Source organism: Pavona decussata, unplaced genomic scaffold, assembly GCF_977016875.1.
Source record: "Pavona decussata unplaced genomic scaffold, jaPavDecu1.1 SCAFFOLD_149, whole genome shotgun sequence".
NCBI lineage: Eukaryota > Metazoa > Cnidaria > Anthozoa > Scleractinia > Agariciidae > Pavona > Pavona decussata.
The window spans coordinates 1,047,536-1,066,125 of NW_028145561.1; the positions used below are offsets into that span (position 1 = coordinate 1,047,536).

The 18,590-nt window shown below is 41.4% G+C and overlaps 1 protein-coding gene across 1 annotated transcript; it reads left to right on the forward strand.

Moving 5' to 3' along the window:
• Positions 1–13,719: 13,719 nt before the first annotated feature.
• Positions 13,720–17,772, forward strand: LOC146466275 (uncharacterized). Its single transcript, XM_085127616.1, has 3 exons — positions 13,720–14,679; positions 16,509–16,614; positions 17,044–17,772. The coding sequence occupies exons 1-3, from the start codon at positions 14,650–14,652 to the stop codon at positions 17,283–17,285; spliced, it is 378 nt and encodes a 125-aa protein (XP_084983742.1). The 5' UTR covers positions 13,720–14,649; the 3' UTR covers positions 17,286–17,772.
• The last annotated feature ends 818 nt before the right edge of the window (positions 17,773–18,590 follow it).

Genomic DNA, 18,590 nt, shown 5'->3' on the forward strand with positions numbered 1-18,590 from the left:
TGTTCTAAATTGAAAAAAATACTTAGAGTTTTTCTCGCCCTCATTGTACCAACGAGTTTTGGACCGCAGGATAGCACCCTTAGTTTTATATTCGTAGATTTTTTCTAGGTTTTCTTTTGTCTCGATCAACTGTTGGCTAAATTCTTCTCTCAACTGAGGGGCAATGGCTCTTCAATTTTTTTCTCTAAGTATGTTAAATTTGCGTAAAGTCTGTTTTCTTCTGTTCTCCTAGAGGCAGCTTTTTCTTTTCCATAAAAAAAAAATGATTCCTCTCTGACTTTGAGTTTAATCATTTCCCAGAGCAAGGCGTCGTCAACATTATTGCCATTTTTACAATCTCCACATGTCTGAGAGATGACCATTTTACTTCGATCTATGTACTCTATATCTGACAGGAAAGAGATGTTTAGTTTCCATAGGCCCGGACCTCTGGGATTTTCGGTGACACCTAAACTAAGGGTAATCATAGAATGGTCGGTTTTGTATCCAGGTAAAATATCCGAATTGGTCACTTTGCCATATACACCACGACTGATGAGAAAAAAGGCTTGCCGGCAAGATATGTCAGGATTGCGTCTTCTACATGTATATCTCGTAACGAGCGGGTTTTCATCACGCCAGATATCACCTAGGTCAAGGTTAATTTGGACTTTTCTTATTTCAGCAAGCGCCTTCGGGTGAGAGGTGTTAGCCCGGCCACCCTATTTATCCAATTCAGAATTTAAAATCTCCGCCCATGACAATGTTGTCGCAATCAAATTCAAGCATTCGGTTTTTGATATTTTGAAAAAAACAAGGGTCGTATTTGCTCGCAGCATAGAGATTGATCAACGTGAAAGACAGGTTGGCCACTCTAATATCCACGATAATAAAACGGGCTCCTGGGTCTATGTACTCTTTATTTAGTACAAAGTCGAAATAGTTTTTAAACAAAATAGCCCGCCAGCTTTTCGACTACTATTGCAGCCGAAGAGCGCTTTGTAGCCCAATTCGTTCTGCCACAGGTCACATTTTTCGTTTGTGCAATGTACCTCTTGTTGGAAGAAAACTTGGAAATTTTTGTCTCTAAACCAATTAAACGTTTCACGATGTTTGCTTTCCCCTGATAAGCCTCTAACATTCAAGGAACAGATGTTTAAGAAGAGTAATGATGGAACAATTACTCTGCATTAAAATCCACCCACCGTATGCGTAACTATCGTTAAAATGAGACAACACCATTACACCTATTGAGAACCGCATTAGCGGGAAACAACGAAATTGGAAGAACGAACAACGAAGAAGACAATAGCCGCATGCAATTAGGATGTGCACTTAACTTTTCGTGAGACTGACAAAAACACAACAAAGATTAAAATAAACTTCAGAGTTCAAGGGCATTTTGATCGAGGCTTAAGTTCCTATCCTAGATCAGTATGAAGGATTTGGCACTAGCTCGAGGCTCCGAAAAAAAAAAAGAGAATTATAGGAAGGAGAAGCGAAGATAAATTAAATCTATATTTACAGATTCATACATATTTCACCTACACCTCTTGAGCTTGTCTTGTTTCTTCTGACATGGAATTGGGGATGAAAAGTTCTGCGCCGGATGACTGCCATCCGCGGCATCTGACCTCCACTTCATAGGGATTTTGTCGAACGTATACTTCTTACCATTGACTAATAAACAATCACCAACGATCATCGAACATTTTGAGTTGGACTTGTGTAAGTTATTCGCCATTCGCAGTGCATATTTGTAAATACGCTCTAATTTTAAGCGCTCGCTGAAATATTTTACGTAAAAAGTTTGCTTTATATGCACTTAAGATATATATATAACTCTAGAAATGATGAGGAGCTTGTAACGTTATTACGTGTTATTACACTCATACAATAAGCAAACTTGCATATATATAAATACTATTAAAAGGAATTGTGGAGCTCTGCATTTTAAGCCGGCGACACACCTGGCGACTTTATACGCTGATCACGGCGAATTTGATCGCCAGCAAAAATCGCAAATGATTTTTGCCATTGATTGATACATAGACACTTCACGAGTCTTTTAGCCGATCACGGCGATGCGGCAGTTTTGAGAATTCGTGCGATAAAATCGCCCAAGCTGATGGGTTGACTTTACTGGCGATTTGCAGTAATGACCGTTGAGATCGTAGGAACGGGCACACTTGGCGAATGCCAGCGAATTTAATAGCCGATATCTGACATGGCAGATATCGGCAATTTTATACGCCGATCGCGGCGATCGGCAAAAATCACAATTGCTCCACCGGGCACACCTGGCCATTTTCGCCAATCGCGGTGAACGGCGTATAAAATCCCCAAGTGTGTCACCGGCAGTAGTTTTATGCGCTGGTTCTGAATTTTTGACAGGTACTCATTAAAGCGAGTTACCATAGCAACGTGCCTTTGATGTTACCGTCGAAGGTTTGACAGGTACTCGTCAAAGTGAATTACTAAAGCACTCGAGAAATTAGCATAAAATGATGGACAGGTAACAATACCGATGGGCGGAGTGAAATACTGTTGCATTGTAATGAAGGCCAATTTAACCTTTGCTTATACTGTTGCATAGTAATGAGTGTCACTCTAACCTGCACTTCATGTCATTGGATATTTATGAAGGACGATAAGATGAAGTCACGACCGGAAGTGGGTGAAATTGTACCCAGTCCCCTCCCGAGACAAAGACACCAGAATTCAAACTCAACAAAAATTTAATGAAAAAAAATCCTTTAAATGACAGGGCAGGACGTGTGCGAGGTTCTAATGACCCGCGCCTCAGTTACACATAAAAAATCAAAAGATTACACTTGGTGACGTGTTACTGCAGTCTTGCTGACAAGCGACCGACTTACACAAAATGATATTTAATAATTTCTCGCAGCCAGCCAGAGATAGGTGGCCCAAAACTATTTACAAGAAATTCCCGAGTCAAACACGGGACGAGATTTACAGAAAGAAGCTAGCTACAAACGACAAGATGTTACTCATACCCCGTTGATTTACATGTCACACACTTTCAACTATGTTTAGGATTCGTTATTTAAAGTACGCTTTTCTTCCCAAAATATACTAAATCGCACCAAGAGAAACAAGTTGAATTTCTAAATTAAATCGGAACGGACTGCTTAACGCCCTACACGCAAACTACTTAGTTTTTTTTGTCAAAAACCACGCATACTTTCGTTCGAAAAAAATTTCTTTCCTCCTAGAAATAACTATTTTGTGTAGCGTTCGTAAAAGAAGGAACAGCTTCCAGCGATTGCTCCTCACTTATATCCTCAAGGGTCTGACCATCTGTCCCCTTCGAATTTTTTTTTTTGCGAGAGCTGTTAACTGTCGGCCTCCCAGTTGACAACTGATTTCGCTTTAGAAGCTTCTACTTATTTATCAACAACGGGGATGGGGGAATGGGGGTCATCCCCCACTACAACAACTAAATATTCTTGAGCGGAAACAATGTTTACAGGGATGGGGGGTTATCCCTTCAGAAACAATTAATTTTCCCAAATGGTAGTAACAAAGGATGGGGCTATCCCTGCAGAATGAATTTAAAATTGTAAATGGTTTAAACCCAGGAGTCATGTCATAAGTAAGTAAATTATGATCATCCGGGTGAGTGTAGTCCGGAGAAGGACTGTTTGAGGTGACAGACAAACGTTAGACATTTTACTTACAATAGAACAACGGACTTTTTTGACTGACAAAAGACTGATCGAGACGCAGCAATCACTTTTTATACTTTTTCCATACATTTGTCTGTTAGCGAACCAGCCGTTGAACTGCTACTAAAAATAGTTCGCGGGAAAAAAATACTGGGAAATGCATGGAAAGTTCAAAACACGACTGGACGCTTTCTGGCACAGCTACATCCCTCCAATTTTTTCCCTAAAATCCTTTTCCTAGTGCTAAAAGTTTCCAATTCATGAATTTTTCAGAAGCGATGTTTTATGAAAGTAATTTGACATCTGATTTCCATACAAACACTGTTATGTTTGCCTACTCGTCAAAATGGCGTAGAAAACCGTGATAAGGCCTATTAACTTAACTCTGAAGATGACGTCTGCTCAGGTTGTCGAGACGTCAGTCAAAGTCACCTCAAACAGTCCTTCTCAGGACTGCACTCACCCGGATGATCATAATTTACTTACCTAAGAATCAATTTATTAATATATATGAAATTTAATTTTTTGAACTAAAGCACGGGGTCAGATGGTCACTTTATAACTTTATTGAACAACATGAACTCCAAAGGGATAATTAATTTAATCATTAACGCTTTTTTGGCTATTCTTTAAGTAATGCAAGTAACTGCTTTCTTTTTTTGTGAAATTAAATATCACATTATCGCTTTGAGTTTGACACGAGGGTACGCTCAAATACATCGCGCAACTCCTTTTGGCAAAAACTAGCGAATGACCAGAAAAGAACAAAATGGGATGGACCTATAACATAGGAACGAGACCACCCCAAAACGGTCATAAAGCAATTGTAGATATAAACGTAACTTTTTCAAAATTGTAGACAGTTGAACGTACGATTTTCAGAGAAAATAAGAGTCATTTCACAAGTTGGAGAATTCTGCATCATGGGACAAGATTCAATCACAGTAAAGATGAAGTAGACAGTAGGAATTCACTTTTCCAACAAAAGCGTATAAAAATGAAAGTACTCCTTCGACAAACGACAAGCCGCGAAGAAAGGAGAAAATAACTCTAGTACAAGAATTTGAACAGAGCAGGCTTTCCGGAATATGATTAGGAAAAGGAAAGAAAAGGAAGGATTATTGGAAAAGGAGGATTCCTTTTCCAAGAAAAGGAATCCTCTATTACATTTAAAGGATCCCAGGCAACTGGGGAGTTAAGGGGGCGTGACACGATTCGTCCATTCCTTGGTGGTCCCTCAAAGAAAAGCCCAACAACTCTTAAGACAAGATTTGAGCTTTATACTGCACAAACCTCATCGTCGCCGATTCCCCACTTTACCCGTTGTCGTGCATGGCATCAATTACCAATGGGTGGCAGATTTGTTCAAGGTACAACGCTTGGCCAAGAACAACCGCGGTTACAGGTATCTGCTAACCGTCATTGACGTGTTGTCAAAATTTGCCTAGGTTCATGCCCTGAAAGCCAAGACAGGGACCGAGATGTTGAAGGCATTTGAAAGTATTTTCAAAGGAGGGCGCGACCTGCTATCCTGCAAACGGTTCATGGGAAAGAATTCTACAAGAAGACCTTTAAATCGTTTTTGGAAAAAAGAAGGAATTCACCGTATTTCCACATACGGGGACGCCAAAGCCTCCATTGTGGAGCGTTTGTACATTCAAGGAATGCATGTACCGCTATTGCACTGACGCTAACACGCTCCGGTACGAAGATTTATTACAGCTCTTGGTACGAGGATACAATGCCAGTAAACATCGCAGCATCGGTATGGCCCCCAAAGATGTGACGTTGAAAAACGAACGAGCAGTGTGGGAGCGCCTCTACGGACGAAGATTAAGAGCAAACAAACCTAAACCCAAGTTCAAAGTGGGAGATCGCGTTCGGTTGAGCAAGAAACACCGATTGTTAAAGAAAGCGTGTTTGTCTGGCTGGACTGAAGAAGTATTAATGGTGCACGTGTCATTCGAGTCATTCCTGTTTACAAAATAAGCGAGTGGGACGAAACACCCGTGGAAGGTACGTTTTACGAGCAAGACTTGCAAAAAGTCCATGTGTAAAGCGATGCACTGTTTCGGATTGAAAAAGTACTTAAGCGAAGGAAAGGTCAAATACTAGTTAAGTCGAAAGGGTGGCCTGACGAGTACAACAGTTAAATTCCCAACAGCGAGCTGAAAAAAAACTATGAGTTTCTACGTCACATTGCCAAGTCATGCCAACAAAAGCGAGTTACTAAACAATTAAACCAACGCCCTCAAGACTCGACTTCCCCATCCATTGAACTTACCCGGGAGTGGTGGCAAGTGGGATTGAGCAGCATTTCTTTGCCTGACTTCAAAGTGACATCTATAATCTAGTCCCAAAAGATGATTTTATCATTAACCCAACATGGGTCAAAAAGTTTCCCCAACAAGAAGGAGAGGAGATGATAGAAGAACAAGGGAGTGCTTCCTGTTTGGTGAGTGATCTCAAAGACCTCGATTCTGTCGTAGAGGGAGTGCATTTCACGAAAGCGGCGATCAATCTGTTAGAGAAACAACAACTCGAGAGCGGAGTAGAACGTTCACAAGGGAGTCAAGTTGTCACCAGTGGGGGAAAACACACGTACGTCAAGTTCCGTTGGCTCGATGCTGGAGAAGAGGAGGGAGTCTTGATTGATAAGACCAACATGTCTTATGGAGGATTCTCCAAGACCCCGAAAGTCCTCATCCATGAAGGATTAGCCATCAGAATGGGTTGGTTAAAGAAGAACGACGGTGGCAAGTTTTCTCAAGGTCCAAATGTATGACAATAATTTCTGGATGACAAGGTTGTATGTTCAATTTAAGCCGAAAAGTAAGTGGATAGAGAAGGTGTAAGAATACGCTTTTTGCGTTTAAAAATGGACAAAAATAGGCCATTTTTTGTATGGGGGCCGTTTTCAGAAGCGATTTTCTGACAATCCAAACGGCCTTTCAAATTTTCACGCACGGCAAATGAAAGACGGGTCTTTTCTGAAACAAAACCCGTTTCAACTTTGAAAATAGGTCAACAGGAACCATTCGCCTTTTGAGTTTGAAAACTAGCTGTTGGAGTTGCGTTTGAAAATGGCGCGTCTTGGGTCGAAGAACTATTGTCATAAGCACAGGTCTGCATAACAATAGATGTCAAAACTAACAATAGCCTATTCAAGAAAACCACTTGACTGTAAAATATTCCAATTACCGCGAATTTTAAAAGTGTTCTTGTTGGCACAGCTGGTTCATTCGAAAGCCTGTCGCGCAATGAACCAGGAAAGCGAAAACGCAAGCGATCGGGAGCTCTTTTCAGAGCTACTTCGAAAACCCGATCCACCCGCTGTTAATCAATATTGTACCTCCTTTTGTAAACGAAAACAGCCCTATGTTTCACTTCGAACTAAACGGCGAAGCGGTTTGGAGATGGAGAGAAGTTTGTGGGCAACCCGGCAAAGTGTTTGCAATTCTACAATCTAGTATTCTGTCTCTCGGCTACCGATTAGCGCAATCTGCTCGGGAGCGTGTTGGAAGTGCGTTGTTCTGTAACACTGGTACCATCAATAGCTTGTAGCTTTTAACGTTTCTTAGCAGAATGTTCTAGGTAAAGCTTCTCTTTTTTTCACAACAAAGAGAATGGTATACGAAGGCACGCGCGCGCTAACTTTTTTCAATAATAAGTAACTCAAGATTTTCGCACGACCAGACGGCATTCAAGTTATCGTAGGTTCGAATGATTTTTTGTTTTTGCCGTGGCTAAGCGGAAGGTAAGAGTTGCCCTATTCAAAAATAGTGTGAAGCTGATCAATCGGTCTTGAAAAACCCCTCGATCTGTTAGACTACTGAAAGACAAAGTACTAGTTTAAAGCACTTATTCAGCCACAGTGCGAAGGTGCGATATTAGAAAACAATAGAAAGAGCATAAGTTCATCAGGCCTTTGTCTTTTAGCTCCGCTCCGACAAGTTAATGAGCTAAACGGTATTCCCTGCGGAGCAGTGCGCACGTAAATTTGGACCAATGATAGCTCATTCAGTTTACGCTTCACCGCTGATATTACAGATCTATAATTTTTGCCGAGCAGTAAGTAAATGTCCCAAGAACAATAGGCATTCTGCGCGATGATTTAATGAACGAGGATCCATGGGTGGATGTCATGGACGACAAGGGCAATCCTTATGGTGTGTTTTGGGATGTGAAATATAACTATTTGGTGTTGAGCATGGCCTATCTTTGGCGTTATGTTAACTTGAACAATGCCTTCCGAACGGTAGTGAGGAATCCCACGCGCTCACTGCACGTCTACTCGAACGTGGGAGGAAGTAGTATCGTAGGCAACCAAGTGACAGACCTGTTGCAAGAAGTGCAATACAAAAGAGAGGGTAAAGGTAGCACTTTCTTCGAGCTGCTGCATGTGCAGAACCTACCCGTTCGCAATGAGTACATTGAAATGATTGAAAGCCAAGTGGCCGAGACGGATGGAGACCTGATGAATTTTGGAGAAGGTTATACTATCATCACGCTCCACTCCACTCTACAAAAAGGAATAAAAAAGTGACCGCCAAAGCATCGATCAATCTTTTAATCATAAACATGCGTGGAGATTAAAAAGCAGGTTTAAAAAGCAGTCACCGTCTCGGAGGATTGAATTGATTGAAGCGAGGGGTTAAAAAAGAGACCAAGAAAATCTTGCCAAAAGAAGTAGCCAAATAAGACAAAACATTTCGAGACATCTTTGGCGTGTAAAGCAATAAATGTCCATGCGACCCATTCGTTCTCGTCTAGGACAAGTTCGAGCTGATGGCGCCTACCCCAACGAGGAAGTTTGTTTTTGTTCACGAAAATGAAACCACAACAACTTAAGACGAGGAAGAGGAGGAGGCCGCAACCGCAACCAGGAGGATGGATCGGGCCACAAGTGTCCAGACCATCTGATAACGACCTTTCCACACTTCTATGACAACGGTATGAGAAGAGGCCTAAAATCCACATATGCAAAACCCACAAGAGTCACGATGACGGACGCAACTCCTGCTCACCCACGGTCAAAACAGACCATCAACCCTGCCCTGCAAGTTTTTAAAGTCCCCACAAGGACGTGAGCATCAATGCCTGCTGCATGGTCACTATTCAATCAATTACGACAGGCATCAACAAAATGGAATTCCTTATTCACTCCCTGGACGATTACGTGGATCTGAGCCGTAGTTATTTCACAGTGGAGCTGACTTTGAAGAAAAACGATGGAACCGAAATTGCAGCTGCCGACAAACTGTGGGTCACCAATAACTTGGCCCACACATTGTTCAAATAAATCAGTATGCGATTGAACGGAACCCTTATCAGTCCACACACTGATACTTACCACTACAAAGCCTACCTGGAAACATTGTTAAACTACAACTGAGAAGATGGAGAAACGGTGTTGAAGCCTCAAGGATGGTTTAATCAATTGGATTTCCCAGTATAGTGGACGGCCAACACCACGGACAGTGATACACCCCATGCAGACTATCGAGCCCTACCTGCAAACTAGAAAGCAGCACTCACAGCCTCCACATCTAAGATGACCAATTACACGGATGGAAAAACGCACCTACTAATCTTTCAACTCCATCTGGAAACCTTTCACACTGGCAAAGTATTGGTCCCTCAGGTAGAAATCAGGATGAGACTTCACTTCAACTCTCTAGACTTCTTTCTCAATGGAGTGGCTTTGAAAGGAAGACTGACCGAAAATGACATCAAAGTCAAATTTAATCTCTGTCAGCTGCGTTGGAATAAAAATGTCTAGAAGAATTTGAGTGAGGCAAGACACAAAGAACGGCAAGTGACAACGTACCCCAATGTGAGAAGTAAAATCAGAACCTTCGGTATGCAGGGAAATCAAACCCGTTTTGAAGCGAACAACCTGTTTCAAGGCAGGATCTCTGACAGAATTATTGTGGGGATGGTACGTAACGAAGCCTTTAACAGGAACGTGGCGTTCGACCCATTCTGCTTCCAGAAATTTGGACTGATCTTTATTAAGCAGATTGTTGGAGGAGAGGAATACCCATACGAAACGCTCCAACTCAATCACGATGACGGTCAAAGAGATATGACAGGGTACTTTTGTTTTTTACAAGCCAGTAGAGCGTGGTGCATGAAGCAAGGCAACATGGTGAGAAGAGATGATTGGGCAAGGCCAGGATTGCACCCTTTTCATGTTTGACAATGTGGCTAATGGATGCGCTGATAGCAATGCGTTGAACTCAAGACAAACAGGAGACTTGCAGTTGGTCTTAGAATTTGGAGCTGTTCCCGGACACAATATAGGTCTCATCATCTTTGGAGAGTTTGCGAATTTGCTGGAGATCGATTCCAATGGTGCCGTGCTCTACGACATCTACGAACGCAATTTGATGTAAGATGGAGCATGTGGCCCTGAACAATGTGTAATTGGACTATTTGGCTCGAGATGATCCCACGTTGAAACCTTAATTCTATAGGTGGGTGGCCTGTGAGCGCTTACCCAAGAAACCTACCCATACACCCTGCGGTTACATCGTGAACACAGATCCACAGGACAAACCGGGAAAACATTGGCTGGGCATTTGGAAAAAAGGCGATGTCTGTGAAGTGATGGAAAGCTTTGCCCTACCACTGGAATACTACCAAGTTGAACCATTGAACGAGTGGATTGTGATACACTGGAAGTACGTGGTAACCAACACGATGTCGCTTCAAGCCGTGAACAGCAAGAGTTGTGGTCATTATGCTTTAATGTACTTGGAAGAGAAAACAAATGGACAAACTTTGCAAGAGTTTTTGAACCAGTTTTCCAAACATGATTATGTTGCGAATGAACACAAAGTAGTACAGGGTTGAAAAAGTTGATTTGTAATGAAATAGCTTGGAACAAAGTGTGTAAGAGTCCTTATCGTCGACGTTGTTGTTAATAAAAAGAGTGGAACAGAATCCAGTGTGTGTCCTTTTTTTTTGTTGTAGTTGCTTTGATTCCATCATTTCGATTTCACACTCCCTCTAGTATCCTTTTAGTAGGCCCCTCGGGCTGTGGTAAATATGCTTCACGGAACGTCTGATCCTGAACAATTTGGACCTGCACCATCCGTAAATTATTGTTATGTAGCCTTGCAAGAGAGATTGGAGCATACGAGGAAAGGTGAGGTCGTTTTCATGAAGGTGTTTCAGAGACCGAGTCCTTGACTATATGGTTTCCTGAGGGACTTTGATTGGTGTTGGACGATCTTATGGACGAAGGAAGAAGACGAAGACGAAGACGAAGGTTGGCAAGACAGATGCGAACATATGAGGAAAGGTAGAGTAGTTTTTCACGAAGGCATTTTAGAGACCGAGTCGTTGACTACATGGTTTCCCGAGTGAGTTTTATTAGCGTTGGACGACCTCTTGGACGTAGAAAGTGGAGACAGAAACATCTAGGACCTCATAACCAAACACTCGCACCACCGAAACATTACAGTAATAAACCTGTGTCAGGACATGTTTTCCACTGGAAAAAATGCCAAGAGCATTTCTAGGAATGCTCACTACGTTGTGGCCTTCAAGAACCCTAGAGATCAGTTGGGAATGCGCAATTTGCTATTGCAATCGTTTCCAATTCAGTGGAAAGAGGCACTGTAAGTGTTTCGTCGAGTGCATTCGCGACCCTTTTGTTATCTCTTGGTGGATTTACATCCCGCCTCCTCGGGTGACGTGCGAGTGTTGAGTGACTTGTTAAAAGACAAAGGATGCACCCGTTGTTATCATATGAAAGAAGATTCAGCTATAATAAAGTAAATGGGGGCCTACCAGGACGATACGCCAAAAGGTCAAAAAATTGTTGCATCCAGTAATGAAGGTCAAATGACGAAAGACACGAAGACAACGGAGAGTCAAACAACGCGGACGTCAGAGAGGCGGTACATTGCTTTTCAATTGTCAAGAATGCTGCCATGCTTGGTCTCAAACTTGGAAAGGATAAACTCAAAAGATTGGAACCGATCGGAGCTAAAGGACATTACAGAGCGAATCCAAGGCCATGGGTAGTACGAAACGTATGAGGCGCAATTTACCTTTTACCAAGTCGGCGTTGAACGAAGGCAATCCTTACAGGCGTCAAGAATTGTTACAACATGCCAATTCGGACCAGACCAATACTATGAGCGAAATGGTAACGAACGTATTGAAGAACAACATCTCCATACCACCACCGCGATGGCGCGATTAAAACGGCATAAAAAGTGTTGTGAGAAGTGGGCAAGAAAAAGACCTCCTTCGAGAGACGTCGTGAACAGTTGATGTCGCAGAAAGGCAGCGGGTTTTGGAAGAGTCTGAACAACGTGTTTTGTCAATGTCTCACTCGGTAAAAAAAAAAAATATTGTGGGATCTGTTGCCAAACGTCAACTCGCGCCTCGAACAAGCAGAATGTAAGGAAGAGCACTGGAAAAGAGAATATAACAAAAGTCAAACAGGTACACCTGCACTTAGAACAAGAACACGTAGAGTTGTTTTACACCATTTGCTGTGAACAGTGCCGCACATCGGCAGAAGGAGAATTGTGTTCAGTTTACCAACACGTGGATCACTCGAGAAGAATTGAAAAACAAACTTCCTCATTGGAAACAACAATACGAATTTTTGTCAAGTCTGTGCACCCGCCATGGAGGAAGTCGTGATGGTCCTTCAAAAATACTTTGAACAGTGGGGCAAAGGAGAAATGACAGAAACTGCACTACCGGACAAAACAGCCAAGTTAGCTGTCAAAAAACACCAACTCCTCACCGATCCTTGCAAACCAGCATCTCTGGTCAATGCTCACAGGAAATGCCTTTCGAGAGAATAGGCAAAATTGACCAAACGATTGCGTCAATTTACCTCAGCATGAGCGGGATAAGGAGGAGCGGCAGAGGCAGGAGGAGATGATGAAGAGGAAGAAGAAGGGAACATGGTCATGGGGCCTGCAGAGCAACGGCTAAAGCAGATGATAAAAGATAGTCCCTCGACGCCCAAACCGCAAACTCCCAAACGGTCGAGGAGCCAAGGCAAAAAATAATCAACAAGCAAAGGCAAGAGCAGTGCTGCTTCTTCGATCCCAAGGTCAACGACTAGCAAAGGCAAAAGTAGTGTGGTCCAAAAACCAGCAAAGTTCAAATATAGAGAGAGATTGGACGAACTGCGCAATACGTTGAAAGAACTCAACAAAAAGGGGAAGAGAGAACTAAAAAGTTTAAAACTTCTACCCGGCTGGGAAGATTTTGAGAAAAGCAAGTAGTTGAGGCGGAGATTAGATTACGACGATGAAGACTGAGAAGAGAAAAGCCGCTGTCAAAAGAAAAAAAGACAAAGTGCTAGAAGAAGAGGAGAAGGAGGAGGAAACAAAGTAGATGGGGTGTGGACGTTCAAAGCTTTTGGCCAAGTTCGGAGAATTGCATTGGTCTGGGTATGAGTACATGGGTCCTGGTACCAAGTTGGAAAAGCGATTGAAGCGTGGAGATCCTGAGATTAATCGTTTAAACAAGATTGCGAAACAACATTGCGTCGATTATAGTCACGCCAAGAATTTACAAGACAAGTGGAAGGCTGACACCAAGATGTTCAAAGCCATCGACCGTCTACCTGGTAAACGTACCATGACTGAAAAGATTGTGAAAAAAATTCAAGCAAGCCAAGAAACGTTTGAAACTGTAATGCACTTTGTAGTAAAATAATTCTCCCTCTGAAGGTCATGTCGTTGTTCTTCAATAAATTTTATAAAGTGAAAATCTGACTCTGTGTTTTATTTTAGATAATTAAATTTAATGTACATTCAGTAATTGTTTCTGAGAGATAACTCCCATCCCTTGTCAGTACCATTTGTGAAGATTAATTGTTTATGCGGGGATAGCCCCCCCCATACCCGTGACCATTGTTTCCATTCATGTATATTAATTTGTGCCAGTGGGGGATAGCCCCCATTCCCCCATCCCCGTTATTTATAAATAAGTAGAAGCTTCTAAAGCGAAATCAGTTGTCAACTGAAAGGCCGACAGATGGTCAAACTCTTGAGAATAGTAGCATGTTAAGCCAGAGGCTCATTTTTAATGCACGCGCCGGGGGCTTTTGTTACCACGGAAACGACCGCAGTTTTGTCTCCAGTTACGGGCAAGGGTTATTTGCATAATTAGGTTCACACATTCTTTCGGACGCCTTTTGGACAGGGGAAAACCGCTTCTGTCAATGTAGAAATGTACAACTGGTGAATCTTAGCAGATATCTCGAGTTAATTTATAGCAAAACACTTCATGTGGTCAGACTATATTTGGTTAATCCTTCCTCGTGGTAAATATGAATTCGGGAAGCGCGCTAAAAGTGATTCGTTCTTCGTGGCTCTCGTGGATCTCACCCTCTGTTCGAAGGATGATTCATCGAATTTTCTCGCCCTCCTTGGATCCGCAGAGAATATGGTTCGCCTCAAACGACGAGTTTTGCGTGGCTCCTCCGAGAAAATTCTGCAGTAATTTTATATTTGACATGTTTCCCGAGGAAGTTTGCCGCGTAAACATTGTTGACCTTCAGGACGAAAATGGCGGGCCTGTACCTTTGTAGTGGTTTAACAAGGGAGCCAAAGCTGCCGAAACCCTGTATGCTGGTACTACTTTCGCTGTACTCGTTGGAAATCTACGCCGAAAAAAACCCTGCCAAAGGAGAATTTTTTAAATCTGAGTTGGTCCAACATTTGAGAAGGGCACTAAACGGAGCAGACTTGTTGTCTCGAGCCTACGATCGCGAATTTCAGAGTTCTATTCTTGACTCTACTCTGAGAAGTAACGAAAGATGCATCAATGCTATGGATGATCTGGCCCCAGTTGATTTCAAGCCTGAACCTTCCTCAGTAGATCTCTCGAATTGCTCTCTGGAAAGCCCGCCAAAAGCCGATGAAAGCCCGCCAAAATGCTCTACTCCTTGCATCTCTAGTAATTCTTCAACTTTGAGTTCACCTGCGTCATCTTCATGAATAGAACCAAACTTGGGAAAAGTGGGGTAAGTCGCTTATCCTTTAATTTTTTTAAAACTATTGTTTTTTTTTTTCTTATTCAATTTGTATTGGTTTATCAGGTTAATTAATTTATCAGTCATTCTAAACAACAGCAACAAAAGTTTATGTCCTTTTCCAAAGCTATTCTGTAACTTTGGATTTTGCTTGAGTGGAGGAAATAATCTATAGTACAATTAATTTTTATTTTATCACGGTCGACAATGGGTGACCCCAATTCTAACTTTGTGTTTACATTTGGCTGCCTGTGCAAATGCATGCGGAACAAAGAGAGCCATTTTGTTTCTCTTTCACACAAATCTACCTCCTTTGATGCAAGAATCTGGCCTCATTTTCAGGTGAGACATATGGTCTATCAAATTGGCATGTCAACGGCACTTTTTAATCTGTTATTACTATTACTAGTACAGTTGAACCTCCCGTAAGCGACCACCCACAATGTCAAGGATATGTGGTTGCTTACGGGAGGTGGTCGCTTACCAGAGGTCAGACCACAGGGGGTGGGGGGGGGGGTCTAAATTTCCGGTAATTTACGTATGGTAATTGCGGACACCTAACCCTTTTTCCAGTGTAAAAATTTTACTTAGACTGCCTGATTTAGGAGCAAACAGTAAACAGCATGTTTGCAATGTTACATTTCAAGCGTAACACATCAACAACTTTGGCGTTTGTTTGTTACATAATCCAGTTGACGTTATTTATCGCCACAATTTTTCTGTTGGATAATACAAGGTTGAGAGAGTCATCACCGGTCGTGCATGTACATGCATGCTATTTACAAGATAAGAGAGTTTCTTTCTTATAAGGGATTCAACTTGATTAAAGTTTATTTCAGTGTACACTATAGTGCACGTATATGTTATCATTTGTTTCAATGTCGGGAGACTAGCTCCGGCTGTGAGATTTTAATACGGCATATCCGCTGTAATGATGTGGGCCAATATGTTATAGTCAATTTCCGCCCGTGAGAGAAACAGCAGATTGTGTGTCAAGTGGTCGCCTACGGGAGGTTAAAAACAATTGAAAATTTTAAACAATCATCTCTAAACGTGGTCGCTTAAGGGAGGTGGTCGCTTACAAGAGGTGGTCGCCTACGAGAGGTTCCATCTATAGTAATTTGACTCGAAAACTTTGGTATTTTGAAAAAGTGGTCGCTAATGAGAGGTGGTCACTTAAGAGAGATGGTCGCAAAGGGAGGTTTGACTGTATATATAATACTGCTATAAATGCATGCTAGCTAGTTCTTGTTTTCTAAGTGGAAACATGTAATTGACAAATTCCCAAAGCAGCAAGGAAGCAATTAGTCTGTGTCAAGATATTCCTGGCTTTCAAGTTGCTCTTGTTGAGAATGCAGCCCCAATCAGCTAACATGCATAGAAATTAGAGCAAATAATCTAATTGTTTTAGTATAAATCTGCTAGTTGTTCAAAACTAATCAAGTAAATTAATTATATCCTCGTCACAGACACTTCGAAAACGCGACGAAGAGGCCGCCATTTTGTTGAAAACCACTACTCACTATCTATAACAGAATAGATAGCAAGTAGCGTAGCCAATCAGAGAATGGCATTGGTAATAGAACACTAGTAGATTATTTTATACTTATCACTAAATAAATAAACTGTAATATCTTATTATCACAATTAAATGCTAAACATTACTAAGAAACTCACAAAATCCATGATTGTAGCTGACGTTACTGTAGCCACTGTCCTTAGAAGTCCTCCCAAGGACACTTAAGACTAATATTTTATAATATAATGAAGGTCTGTGGGCAAGCTTTCCTAATATGAACAAAATGTGTTTCCGTCTTAAGGAAAAGCTTGAAAAAGCTTATTACAAATGTGAACAGGCAAAAGGACACACTGAAAAACTGAGTGGAATTCTTGTGGATGGACAAACCTACACTGTGACTTTTAAAGGTAGGAGATTGAAATTCGTCAAAAATTTCTTAACTGTATCTGCATGCTTATGTGTCTGGTTATAATTTAAATTGGGAGACACTGTGGTCGGACACTTAGCTGGACTGCTATATCAAACTTTATGGGTTTGAGCTCTAGCTCTGGTATTGGCAATTTTTATCCTGGGGGAACCCTGCGAAGGAATAGAACCTCATAGAGGGGGGTGGGGGAATGATAGAAATACCCCTTGCGGTTTCATGGTACAGAAATCTAGATCAGCTTGGTGTTTACCACTTCACCACTTCGCCTGATAGAGACTTTAACTTTTTTACTGCTGATTATTATTAACAGTCTACAATGTTTGATGAGTGAAACTAAATAAAGAACAGCAATAATTCATTAATAACAATTTACTTAAGATTGCTATATTAATAATATTGTTTTTTGCAGTTATACTGGACTTAAAGGCATTCTGTCTGCTGCTTGTGAAGGACGATGATGACAATTTTAAACTTGGCAAGCAAGGCATTGATGTTGAGTTCTGCTTTATATGCAATACCATAAGAGTATGTAGATTATTTAACTTAGAAGGTATGTGTTTTAACATTGTTTGCATTATGGTAGTTGTTAGTTGCAAAGTAATGAAAATGTTGCATCAGGAAGGCCATGTACTTGTAAAGTGTTGGATTTGAAATCTGGAATTTCGTATATTCCACCCAACCACTATCTGGATTTGTTTCAAGTTCTACTCCTTGACTGTGTTATGTAAATGGCCAACTGGCCAGCTTTCTACCTTTTGGAATTTTGAATAGTTTTTGTTTAATTTGCAGTATTTGTTTTTATCATTTATACTGTCTCCAACAAGCCCATCCGAGCGTTAAATCAAAAGGATAGATTTACGTTTGTTCAGTAGCGCCTAAAACCATATGCACATTTGTTTCAACGCATTTCTATAAAATGTACATAAACCTAGGCCAATTTGTCAGGCTATCCTCTCCTTCAGGGTTTACAGGCGGCGCGCCCAAACCCTGAGGTGACGATAGCCTTTTTGTTTTTTGTTGTTTAGTCATTATCCAAATTAATCTTTTTCAGTTGACTTTTGTTTTTATAAAATGTAGCATAAGCCTAGGCCAATTTGTCAGGCTATCCTCTCCTTCAGGGTTTACAGGCGGCGCGCCCAAACCCTGAGGTGACGACAGCCTTTTTGTTTTTTGTTGTTTAGTCAATATCCAAAATTAGTATTTTCCAGTTGACTTTTATTTTCATACAATGAAGCATTAATCCTAGGCCAATTTGTCAGGCTATCCTCTCCTTCTGGGTTTACAGGCGGCGCGCCCATACCCTGAGGTGACGATAGCCTTTTTGTTTTTTGTTGTTTAGTCAATATCCAAAATTAGTATTTTCCAGTTGACTTTTATTTTCATACAATGAAGCATAAACCTAGGCCAATTTGTCAGGCTATCCTCTCCTTTCGGGTTTACAGGCGGCGCGCCCATACCCTGAGGTGACGATAGCCTTTTTGTTTTTTGTTGTTTAGTCAATATCCAAAATTAGTATTTTCCAGTTGACTTTTATTTTCATACAATGAAGCATTAATCCTAGGCCAATTTGTCAGGCTATCCTCTCCTTTCGGGTTTACAGGCGGCGCGCCCATACCCTGAGGTGACGATAGCCTTTTTGTTTTTTGTTGTTTAGTCAATATCCAAATTATTATTTTTTAGTTGACTTTTGTTTTTGTAAAATGTAGCATAAACCTAGGCCAATTTGTCAGGCTATCCTCTCCTTCAGGGTTTACAGGCGGCGCGCCCATACCCTGAGGTGACGATAGCCTTTTTGTTTTTTGTTGTTTAGTCAATATCCAAATTAATCTTTTTCAGTTGACTTTTGTTTTTATAAAATGTAGCATAAACCTAGGCCAATTTGTCAGGCTATCCTCTCCTTCAGGGTTTACAGGCGGCGCGCCCAAACCCTGAGGTGACGATAGCCTTTTTGTTTTT

Excerpts from the sequence above, each read along its gene's own strand:
- LOC146466275 (XM_085127616.1), top strand. The coding sequence starts at position 14,650 with ATGAATAGAACCAAACTTGGGAAAAGTGGG. Across the intron at positions 14,680-16,508 it reads CCAAACTTGGGAAAAGTGGG|GAAAAGCTTGAAAAAGCTTA; the intron begins GTAAGTCGCTTA and ends TTCCGTCTTAAG. Across the intron at positions 16,615-17,043 it reads CTACACTGTGACTTTTAAAG|TTATACTGGACTTAAAGGCA; the intron begins GTAGGAGATTGA and ends TGTTTTTTGCAG.